The sequence below is a fragment of the Cricetulus griseus genome, chromosome 2 (assembly GCF_003668045.3).
Source record: "Cricetulus griseus strain 17A/GY chromosome 2, alternate assembly CriGri-PICRH-1.0, whole genome shotgun sequence".
NCBI lineage: Eukaryota > Metazoa > Chordata > Mammalia > Rodentia > Cricetidae > Cricetulus > Cricetulus griseus.
The window spans coordinates 173,236,646-173,249,033 of NC_048595.1; the positions used below are offsets into that span (position 1 = coordinate 173,236,646).

The 12,388-nt window shown below is 44.1% G+C and overlaps 1 protein-coding gene across 2 annotated transcripts in view; it reads left to right on the forward strand.

Moving 5' to 3' along the window:
* The window catches only part of Ccbe1 (collagen and calcium binding EGF domains 1), a 222,269-nt gene that overhangs the window by 194,036 nt on the left and 15,845 nt on the right, over positions 1-12,388 (forward strand). For both annotated transcript variants that reach the window (XM_027402710.2, XM_035440101.1), the window contains exons 4-5: positions 2,548-2,682; positions 4,895-5,047. In XM_027402710.2, the coding sequence (XP_027258511.1) occupies positions 2,548-2,682; positions 4,895-5,047 (288 nt within the window). The remainder of the gene's footprint in view (positions 1-2,547; positions 2,683-4,894; positions 5,048-12,388) is intronic.

Sequence of the window (12,388 nt, forward strand, 5' to 3'; positions counted from 1 at the left end):
TGATTGACATGGGAGGGCCCAATCTGTCATAAGTGATTACCATCCTGGGCTGGTGGTCCTGGTTTCTATATAAAGGCAGGCTGAGGGCTGGAGAGATGGCTCAGAGGTTAAGAGCACCGACTGCTCTTCCAGAGGTCTTGAGTTCAATTGCCAGCAACCACATGGTGGCTCACAACCATCCCTTATGAGATCTGGTGCCCTCTTCTGATGTGCAGATATACATGGAAGCAGAATGTTGTATGCATAATAAATAAATAAAATCTTTAAAAAAAAAAAAAGGCAGGCTGAGCAAGCCATAAGGAGCAAGCCAGTAAGCAACACTCCTTCATGGCCTCTGCATCTGTTCCTACCACCAGATTCCTGCTCTGTTTGAATTCTGGTCCTGACTTCCTTTAATGATGAACTATGATGTGGGTGGAAGTGTAAGCCAAATAAACCGTTTCCTCCCCAACCTGCTTTTGGTCATGTGTTTCATCCCAGCAATAGTAACTATGACTAAGTCAGTATCTCTGGATGGGGCACTAGACAGTCAGGCCTGTTGCTCGGAACTCAGAGAACATGAGGAATCCATCCTTTGGGTGTGGCATATCTCAAATGGGATATAATGAAGCTGATTCTGCAAGTGGTAGGCAAACTACACACTGGCATTTCCTCCCTCTGTTGAGACACTATGTGTATGTGAGGAAGGAGGGAGACAGAGATGAGACTCCATGAAAACGAAGTTCAGGCAGCAAGCAGACGTGCACAGCCCTCCTTCCTCTGGCAGCATCCCTGTCTTTGTGTCTATGTGTCCATCTTCCCCTATGTACCTTCCCCTTCTCCTTCCCCTTATTCACAGCACCTAAGAGGCCAGTGACTACCAACATAAAAATGTCCAAAAACACAAGTAAAAAAATAGCCCATGGAGAAGGAGGTGGGGCAGGTTTGAAATCAATAGCAACCCCCAAACATACACCAGGATTATCTTAATTCTGGGGAAGCAAAAGAGCCCCCCAAAAGATAAATGGCAAGAGTACCAGTTTAAGCTCAGCAGAGAACAGCTTTCATATTGTCATTGTTTTGCAAACACTGAAATCTTACTCAACTAAAATTCCCAAGAACTTGCTTACTAAATGCAGAAACTTAGAAATGTGTTGTTCAAGGCATGCAGGGAGGTGATAAAGAAGCTAAACACTTCTCTTGCATGACTGGAAATCAACAGAAAGATGTGATGTGAGCTGGCCATTGAGAGATGCAGAGGTGAATATAAAAAAACACAATTCACTGGAAAGGGTGGGAGTGACACCCCAGGAAAGCAAGGATGTAAGAAGATACTTGGACAGTTGCTTCTCAGAGCAAGCCTTGCTGGGGACCATGGTTGGCACAATTTCTTTAGGTAGGCATTCCTCCTTTCCTCCTCTCTCTGGTTGCTGCCCAATTATGGTGACCACTGGTAAGAAAGGGTTGCTCACCAGCCATGCTAAGACCTTGCTCTCAAGGCAAAGGAACCTAGAATTTCATTGAGAAAAGCCTGTGTAACCAAAAACAGTTTGCAAGGCTGGTCAGAACCCATGCAGGCAGAGCAGACCTGGATTCACACTGATAGGAAGGAGTGCTTAGTAAGAGTAGTTTTGGGTCATCATGAGACTGACATGACCCTTGCAATGATAACACAGCCTGCATCAGGAGCTGACAGCCCACCTGTTTGGCTTCATATATACCAGAGCAGAGCAGAGCCAGGCTCTCTCTGTGTCCAAGGAGACTGCATCTGTCGGCACCCGAGGAGAACAGGGGTGATTAATGAGATGTTGAGTCTGGGCTGGGAGCAAAAACAGAGCCTGAGCTACTGACTTAGAGCCAAAGGCCCTTCAAGAGGTGCATTAAACACCAGTTAATCAGAGCCCAGGGGAGCATATGCCCTAATTCTTTGTGTAGTAGTGAACCTACTCTGGTTTACATGGGCTTCAGGCTGATAAGACATGTGTAGCAGCCATTCAAATGTGTCCAAGTCCTCTTCTCCGAATGCAGGATCCACCCTCCTGTGAGTGCACCTATAACACTTGCTTGTGCAAGAACTGGCTCTGAGAAGTCCCCACAATTCCAAAGTGCCCCTGCTCCTTCTCAGAGGCTGCCTGACCCCAAGGTCTTCTCTCACAGTGTAACTCTCAACTCTCACCAGATCTGGCCTGTCGTTACATTCTGCTGGAAGAAGTACACTCTCTGTCATTTGGAGGGAAAGAAAAAACAGATCCCAGGGGTGCTTTGGAGCCTAGCTACCTAACCATCTTTGCACTCTGGATAGTGATGAAAATGGAAGGATGATGAGGTGACCTAGGGAAGAAGATCCAAGTAATGTTTGCTTTTAATCATGGAGATGCCTGCCATGCATTAAATCATCCATTGTGGCACTCTCAGGAACTTTGAAAGAGCTAATAGGTCTCCAAAGGTAACCAATCACACTTCGAATTTAACCCTTAACAAAAAAGCAGCCCCCAAAGTCAATTCCAGGCTAGGGTTCGCTCGGCAAACTCCTGCTGAGGTTGATGTGAGTGCACTCTTCTCTTTCAGATTATGACATTTGTGCCCAAGCTCCCTGTGAACAGCAATGCACAGATAACTTCGGCCGAGTGCTGTGCACTTGTTACCCAGGATACCGATATGACCGCGAGAGACACCAAAAGCGGGAGAAGCCTTACTGCCTGGGTGCGTAGGAAATGCATTTCTAGCTCCAGGGGACATACTGTGTTTAGATACCTCTGCTCTTTGTTAGATTTGCTGCAGCATCAGGACCAAGTCAGAGGAGCTGCTATAAGCTCTGGACCCTCCCCTGAAGTCTTTGCACTTGTGGGATGGAGTGGTATTTGGTTTTAGCCTATGGACCATGTCATGTTTATCAAAACAAATAATGTACACAGATGTCTTCAGGAGCTGGAATTAGTCAGAGCCTGAGAGGAGAACTAAGAGCTAGAGAAAAAGGAGAGTTTCCCACATAAACTAGAATGGTGTAAGACAGAGTGTAAAGGGTAAGAAGTCAGGTGTGGTGACACCTTTAATTCTAACACTTGGGAGGCAGAGGCAGGAAGTTCTCTCTGAGTTCAAGGCCAGCCTATTCTACATATTGAGTTCCAGGACAACCAGGTTTACATAGAAAGACCCTTTCTCATGAAAAGAAAAATCAGTAATGTAAAAACATGGAACAAAATGAGAATTGGTAGCCCTGGGGTCCACGCAGGACAATAGAAGTATTGGTATGATGAGCAGATGGGAAGCAGTCTGAAGAAAGCTAAGGCTAACTGCCAGGACTACAGCTGAGTAAGCAGTACAGCCATCCTCAGTGGCCACCAGCCTGTTTCTTTTGTCCCTATTGACCTAGGTTCCCTGCCATGTCCTTCTAAGAAGGCTTCAGACTCATTGTCTCAAGGGTTGTGTGTTTCAAAGTATGATCATTCTGTGGCTATCCTGGGGTCTTGGTCTCCTCTCCAGGGCTAATGGGACATAGCTCTGAGTAGTAGACCCAGGATTGTGCCTTTTCACAAATGTCACTAAGTGACATTTGGTGAAATTCAAGAAACTGAGATGACCAATAGACTCACATGAAAATTAAAATTGCCTTGATAAGTCGCCTTTCCCCTCTGTCCACCAGGGCTCTGGGGAGAAGCTTTTAGGAAAAGGCCTAGCCATAGGCCTTCTACAACCTTCCAACAGTACCTGGAAACAGTATTGCACACTAACAAGGCATGAGGCCAACACAATTAAGTAAATAGAGCAGGAGCCCATGACACCACCTACATAGAGCAGAGGATGTTCCCAATGGCTCAGTGCCACAGATGAAGGTTAATGTTTCAGTGTCCGGTAGCTACTTTAACCTTCTGTTTTCTTTTGATGACCAGAGGAGTTTTAGTTCAACAAAGAGTGCCCCCAAAGCACAACTGCTTCATACTTAGCGTTAGGACAGGGTCACCTCTAAGTAGGCTTCAGTTGGGACCCCCAACCTCTAGATGTCTGTGTGTACTGCCAGGGGAACACCTGCATTACCATGCTCTCCCTGGCACCCTCAGCTCCTGTCAGAGCTAGGTCTTTGGCAGCTTGCCCAGCGAGCAGTTGGGAAGCTATCAGTCTTGTGCATTTCAGGGCTGGGCTCTGCCTGCCACATGTGTAGAGTCTGAGGTTGTGTCCTTGCTCCTGTCCACTACACCAGGTGTCTTCATCCAGTGGACAGGAAATGGAATACAGCCTTCCCCTCTTTCCTGTGGTGAGAAACCTTTTTGTTTCTGCCCCATGCCACAGGAAACCAAGTCAGTGATGTACACAGTCCACGCTGACTCTTGTGGTCCCTTGTTTGATGAGCTCATGGCTCATTTCCACAGCTCACCAGGATTCAGCTTGGGTCAATATGGAGTAGGGACTGCCTGGGGAATCCTCTCTCCACGAGACCCATCCTACTATTTACTTTTGTTAGAAGTAGCTTTTTCCAGTTACTGTCATATCTCTTAACTGGGAAGAGACCATTCCTAAGTGACCTCTGGGTCACCATCATGCTGTTTGGAACCTCCCATTATAAACGGTGATTAAACTTCAGCATACCAAGCTACCTGCAGAAGTCAGCTGGGTTGCTGGTCATCTTGTTTTCTCTTCCATGGAGCCCTGGGAAGTGCTTAGGGCTGGCCTCATTGTCATGCTCTATGGGTGAGTGAGCCTCTGAGGCACCAACCCACATGGCAGACACCACCACTCTAGGTCTCTAATGACAGGCACATGGCCCAAAGTTAAGGTTTCATGTGTGGCCTGCAGTCCCAGCACTATACTTTATTCTACACTTCTCTGGCTCAAGTCTAGATGTTTCTCTTTCTCATGTCAACAGAGGGCGAATTGTGTTGCTGTGTTGAACTTGTTCTATATATTTGATTCAAACCAGATATTGACGAATGTGCCAGCAGCAACACCACTCTGTGTACACACATCTGTATCAACACCATGGGCAGCTACCACTGTGAGTGCCGGGAGGGCTATGTCCTTGAAGACGATGGGAAGACCTGCACCAGGGGAGACAAATACCCCAACGACACTGGTGAGCAGGACAAGCATGATACCCCTAACTATGTGCATGTTTCTATTAGATATTATATAGAGGGTCAGCTTGAGAATTACATACACATGCAATGAAATTGTATCTTATATGTTTATATAATTTTATATCCTATAAATGTAGCTTATATGTATAATGAATGTTGCATATTTATATGTAAAACGATATTCCGTGTTGTATCTTATGATATGCATGCATAATATATAATAATACATGCATATTATAATATATAAAATGCAAATAGGTATAATCTATGGTCCATATTATGTAATTATAACATATATAGTACATGTTATTTTCAGTGTTATATATGTATTATTTATCCTGTTTTACATATATATATGTATATATATATGTGTGTGTGTGTGTGTGTGTAGTATATATTATACATAACATGTAAATTATAGGTACTTGGGAGCCTAACCACTCCTCTGGTGACAGTGTGCAAGATGGGACACTTACAAGTGAGACCTAGGTGAGAACCAAAGATCAAACTCGTTCTAAGGAGAGTTGGTGGGAGCAGTGTCTGTAGCGAGTGTCGCAAGCTAACATAGGCTGGAGGAAGGTGGCATGCCTGTGGAGAAATCAGTAGCATTTGGCTATGTGCATCCAGGAATCTAGAATGAACAGGGAAGAGGCCAGATGTACTGTGGTCTCTCAAAGAAAATATGTTGAAATGTGTATTTGAATAATTTCCACATATGGTCCTAGTCTATTTCAACACAATTCAAAATGCAGTCCATATCGTGTGCCCATCTGTGAACTAGTTGTTTGGTTCGTGATCAGATAAAAACAGAAAATGAGAGTGTGAATGCATTTTTTACACCAATTTGACAGAGGACATTTATTTAAATTCCAAATTTTATGCTTGTATTTCACGTATAATCTTTCAAGCAACTCCTTTTGTATCAGTCCACAGTCAGTTACAAAATTTCTACCATCTGGGGCCTCTGTGTGGAGCTTGGAGGCTTCTGGACATGAGCATGGCAGCCAGATTCAGCCAAGATGGCTGGTCCCTGGAGCGTGGGATCAGTCTGTGTGTACTTCTGTGAGTCTGAAGGAAACAAGAAAGAATGGAATAAAAGAGAAAGGACGGGAAAGAAAAGAACTCCCAGATTGGTGGAGGAATGCTTGTAATATTCACTTGCAAAGTAACTCTGATATCTTTGCCAAATGCCAAGCTAGTCATTCAAGTTTAGAATTTTAGCCTGTGGGGACCAATGTCGGTCACCTTCCAGCTGGAATGAACTTTGAGGCAAAATAATGTTCCCTACCAGTGTTGGCCAAACAAGTTCCCCGGAGAGAAAGTCCTTATCCATTTAGAGGGCCAGAAGTTGAGTTTTGTACGTCATGAACATGCATGTTGCACGTGCTCAAGCACGCACATGAACTCACAGTCAAGAGAGGTTAGAGGGCCTGAGCCATCATCCCTGGGAAGGGAGGAGGCTCCTAGGGCAAATCACATGTACCAAGATGTGCAGAGAGTTGAGAAAACCAGAAACATCTGGGCACTCACGAGATGGAGCCTGAGCTTCAAAAGGGGCTGGGAGGCAACAGACAGCTGGAGACCAGCTGCCTCACGAGGAGCAACTACAAAGGCGGGTTCTGGAGGGCAGCTAGGTTGAGTCATGGAGAAGCCACCATGTGCGAAATAGCTACTGGAGCCAGCTCCGGACAGGGCATTCAGGGATCCTGGACTTTAGCTAGAGGGGCTGAGCATGGGGACACCTTTGAGACTCTGAAGCACGTGGAGCCAGCCCATCCAGAGGGCACCACAGACCAAGAGACAGAAATCTTTGGGGAACATAGTTTTAATTGGGAAAATAATTTACAGACCATTTTTTATTCAAAATTAAAATCACTGCAGTTTGCTCTATGGGCAAAGAGTGTGAGAGAAGGGCAGGGTGGTGTGGCATCTCTCTATTGAAATGAAGGTGTTCCTTAACAGTGGGTGCCACCTTTTAGCCACCAACCCATCTTATGTGGGACTGTGGGGAAAATAGTCACAGGGAAGCTGTTTTCTGAGTTTTTGTTGTAGAGTCGGATTTCTAGCCACCTGTATGCAGTTGACTGTGGCTGCCCATACATAGTTGGCTTTGTGTTGCCTGAGTTGGTATGGAGATGGATTTTTTTTTCAAATTAAAGCAAGCTTTTATTAAAATACTAAATACTAACAAAGATGGAATTTGGTCAGGACTACCATGTGAAAACTTTCCAGCTCAAGCTCCCTGCTCCCCCGAAGATACATGCTCACTGGTCTTTTATGGATAAAATTCACAGGCCACCGTACTTTCCCATGAGGCTTTGTTGTTTTTTTCCAAGAACTACAACTCCCAGCATTCCAGGAAGTTACCTGGTCTTTGGGCAGGAGGGGTTACAGATTAATTTAGGGTCTAATACTATCCTACAGGTATGTACAGTTCTTTCCTTTTTTTAAAATTCTTTTATTAGTTCAAATTTGGAACAAGCTTGCTTCACATGTCAATCCCTTCTCCTTCTCCCCCCTCTCCCCCAACATCCCACCTGCCTCTACCCATCCCCCCTCCACTCCCCAGGCAGGGTAAGGCCCTCAAAAGAGGCTCCCTAAAGTCAACCACATCATCCTGGGCCAGGCCTAGGCCCTGCCCCATGTGTCCAGGCCAAGAGAGCATCCCTTCACATGGGATGGGCTCTCAGAATCCCTTCGTTTTTTTTAAGACCTTACATATTTAATACAGTGCATTACCCCTGTACAAATGGAAAAAAATTAAGTTCAACATTTCTAGACCAATATGGCTGTTAATTTTTGTACAATGCCAACTCAACATGGTAAACTGGGATACTTTTTTCCAAAGTTGACAGCACAGCTAAAGTTTCCAAAAATTCAAATTATATATGTATATATATATATATATATATATATATATATATATATATATGCCAATAATGGCAGTATATTATGCATCAATAGAAGCAGCAGCTTTTCCAGGTTCTGCAGTCATTTGAACAAAATTGTAGAGACATCCAGCACACTCCATTTAAAAAAAAAAAAGTAAAAAACAAAATCCCAGAAAACAGCACAATTCTGTTACTCTTGTGGTACCTGGCACCATTTTTTTTTTAAATTAACTTCTCAATCATCATCTGGAAGGAAACCATTTTGAGCAACATCATTAAAAACAGCTCTGATAAAGCACGGTCACTACTATGTAGGAGATGGATATTTTTGACATGGGCAGGATGGAGCCTAGAGATGGAGCCAAAAGAGCAAAACCACTAGAAGAGCAAACTTGTGTTGCTGAGTGTCAGAGCAGAAATCCATGCTGGGGGGAGGGGCGTGTTCAAATACCCACAACTCAGAGCTGGCCCTCCCACAAGAAGTCCCTTCATGTTGGGGCAAAATGATCTTTAAGGATAAAGATGCTAACAAAAAGAAGGAAAGAGACCAAATGGAAGTTTGGAGGCCTGCCCCACTCAGTCACCTGCATGTACATGTTACACATACATATATGCCATCACACACATAAATAAATGTCTTTTTTAAAAAAATAAGTTGGAGAACACTAGAGGAAGACACCAGATGCACACTCATTTCACATACCCCCCACATGCAAAATAATAATTTGTAAAAGGAATATTAATATTTTAGTTTATGTTTATTGTATTGTATGACTGTTTTGCTTGTATGTATGTCTGTAAACCACATGTGAGCCATGCCCAAAGAGGCCAGGAAAGGGTATTGGATCCCTTAGGACTGACTGGAGAGGGATATGGTTATGAGCTGCCATGTGGGTGCTGGGGATTGAACCCGGTTCCTCTGAATAGTGGCCAGTGCTCTTAACAAATGAGCCATCTCTCCAGCCCCCAAATAATAACTTTTTAAGATCTCATAGGTGATGTACAGATTGGAAACTATCTTATACCACAAATCTGAGCTCTGGGGCTGACCTTGGTAGGACATCTGCTCTAATCTCAGACAAAGGTGTTACTAGCAGATAGAGTGGAGAAGTGCAGAGGATGGAGATCCAATCTACAGGGCCTGATGTAGACAGGTGGAAATGAAAGAGGGCCGGCCTCTTTCGTTGTGCCATATTCAGAGATACCTGGTTCCTCTAACAGTGGCACAAATAGAAAATGTTCTTGTCTTTTGCTAGACCAAACCATTTAGTGATTTTTACCACCAAGCCTTACTGAGTCACAAGCTTAAAAAACTGAATGGAGTTGGAGGTTTTCTCGTGTTTCCTTCTGCCTCTCCCTCCACCACCCTCCACACACGTCAATTTCACCTGTTTTGAAAGAAATGAAACACACTCACAAAATGCCACATCAGCTCTTTCACACTCCCCAGAAATGTAATCCTTACAATATTATTCACAATATTCACTCCTAAATTTCAATTTAGTCTCCACTGAACTCAGCATGTATGTGTAGAGGGGTTTGGTTTGGTTTTATATTTTATAAAGATTATCATTATACCTATGATCGGGGGTGTCTGGGGAAATTGAGAAGAATCATTCATGCAGATAGTTTTGAGAAAGAACAAGGTCTTTGTGCACCCGAAGGTCTCTGTCCTAACTCACTGCTTGACCTCTGAGCCATCACTGCCTCAAGGTACTTTCTCCCCTGCCTCTGATGACTCTGGGGACAGGGAGAAGAAAAGGGGAAGGAAAGGGCCCTGAAGACATTTGTCTGACAACCAGGATGCCACAGGAAGTTCCTTGCCTGGGAAGTTAGAGCAGGTGACAAATGCTGGGTTAGCGATCACTGACTGTGATTTGAGACTGTTCTCTGGACCTGGTCTCCTTAGTATCTGGGACACTATTGGTCTCCATCTCCATGGCTCTTTTCCCTTGGGAAATGTTTCCAATTGCTGGGATACAATCTAATAATGCAGTTCTCCCTGCATTTTTTGTTTCCTTGTCCTCTCTCTGTGTATAAGTACTAAGACTTGAAAATATGCCCACCTTTACCACCTCCTGTGTAGGGAACATTCCTTACACTATCTCAAAGGTGAGTGATTTCACATCTGAACAATCAGCTCAATAGTAAGCCGTGCTCACGTACTCACAGCAGAGAGAGTCTTCTGGACATGAGGCAGCTAAGCATTTCCAGCTGCTTTGGACAAATTAGTCAGCCCTGTATTTCATCACTTTTTTTTTTATAAATGAAGATAATGATTATTGAGTACAAACACATGATCTAAAAATCGCCTCTCCATGTCTGCTATATGTTTTGAGTTTGGGGGAAGATCTTTAGGGAGAGATATTTCTTAAGCTTTTCATCGTCCAGCATCTACAATGTTACCGTCAGACAAATTTGAAGTAGAAGTCCAGGGTCAGTCAGTGAACTGCTTCTCATGCAAGCCTGATAGACTGAGATTGATCCCAGAACCTATGTAAAGGTGGAAGGAGAGAAGCTACACCCCAAAGTTGTCTGCATGTCTCCATGGAGACAAATGTATGTCTCCACATGCATAGCTTGGCATGCCCGAGCATGCGCGCACGCACATACACACACACACACACACACACACACACACACACACACACACACACCACAACACAATGTAATAAAATTTAAAACTAGAATAATAATAATAACAATAATAGTAATAATAATAGCATGGACAGCTAGCAGCAGCATAGAAGGGATGTGGCCCCAGGACAGCCTCTGACAATTTGAAAGAATGTCCCCTGGCTGGGTGATACAAGCCATCTGACATATCAGTGTTCAGCCACTTTGATTTTTATCTTTGAAAACCCAGAGCTGGAGCCAGCTGAGACACAGGGGAGTCTGTGTAGCGCACCAGGGAGACAATGAAGGAAATGTTGGCTCCATCGTGATTAGCTTGCTGGCCTTTATTTTTCAACTTGTGTTTATTTTCTGATAAAGTTACCGTGACCCCATGTGTCACTCAATATAGTTCAAAGACTCAGAAACGACCAGGTGTTTCAAATAACGTTCAAGCTCTGATAATAATAGATTAGGGATTTCTTAACGTGGGCAATGTTAAAACATACTGATACTGTCCCTTACTGCCACCCCCAGGTGGGTGGGCGAAGTAGATTCCAGGGGAGTTTTCAAAGCCACCCTCCCCCCTCCCCCCAGGGGATTGTGTATGTACCCAGACTGAGTTCACAAAACAGCACAGTCAAGTTTTTATACCAAAATGCTTTATTCACTGGTAGCACTTCCCATGTGAAGCACACTCTTGGATTTTTCTAAGTTTATTTGATATTGTTACTCTAATATCTAAGCCGTTAGATTTCCAGAGGTCAGCATGTTTAAACGGACTCTCATAAAAATTAGCGCTCCACGCCCCCGTGTGGCTACTCGGTAGTAGTGCATCCTTAAAATCCGGGAAGTCAGCTAAATTGAGCGGGGAGCATACTTAAGATATACAATATAAAGATGGAGTATCTTCCCTGGACCTGCCAGACCACATCTGGCTATTCTCAGCAGTAAGTCCAATAACAGCCTCCCTTTGTGCCTACCCCAAATCCCAATAATTGTGTGGTCTGCACACAGTATTTTGGGTAACCAAGCTACCTTACCCCTCTAAGTCTTACTTTGTTTACCTGAAAGAGAGTGCTAAAGATGTGTCAGCTCTAACATCCCATGATCCAGATAACGTGAGTCCAGAACAGAGTGGTGAGGTAGGTTTAGCTTGTTGTGTAGATATTGCAATTGCACCAACACCTGGAAAATCCAAGCTGGGAATGTGCAAATAGAGGAGCAGAGATCCAGTTTTCACTCCTGTACTTGTACCCTCAATGGGTGGCTTAGCCTTACACCAAGGTCAGAAGAAAATTGTGAAGCAGAAGTGCTCATTTCTATCTCCCATTCATAGTAGCTCCCTCACACAGTGCACAGCTCTATAGAAGAAGAGGGGTGGGTGGGATAATGGAGTAATGATTAAGGTAAATTATCAACTTATCATGCTGTGAGTCATCTGAGAAGAATCTCAATGAGCAATTATCTGAGTAGAATTCATCTAGGGGCATACAGGGGCATGCCTTGATTGTGCTGATCCTTAGTTGAAGACCCAACCTAAAAGTGGAGACATCATGCTCGACTGTATAAAAAGGAAGTGAGCTGAGTGTAAAATCCTGCACTCATGTCTCTGCTTTTGACTAGGTATGACCAGCTGCTTCCATTTCCTGCCACCCTGATTACCCGACAGTAACAGGCTATGACCTGGAATTGGGAGCTAAAATAAGCCCTTTGTTCCCTAAGTTGCTTTTGTTGGGGTATTTTATCACAGTAACAAGGACCAAAACTAGGATAGATGGGTGCCCTGTGCATATGATTGAGTTATATCCTTCGTGGTGAAAAAGTGAATCC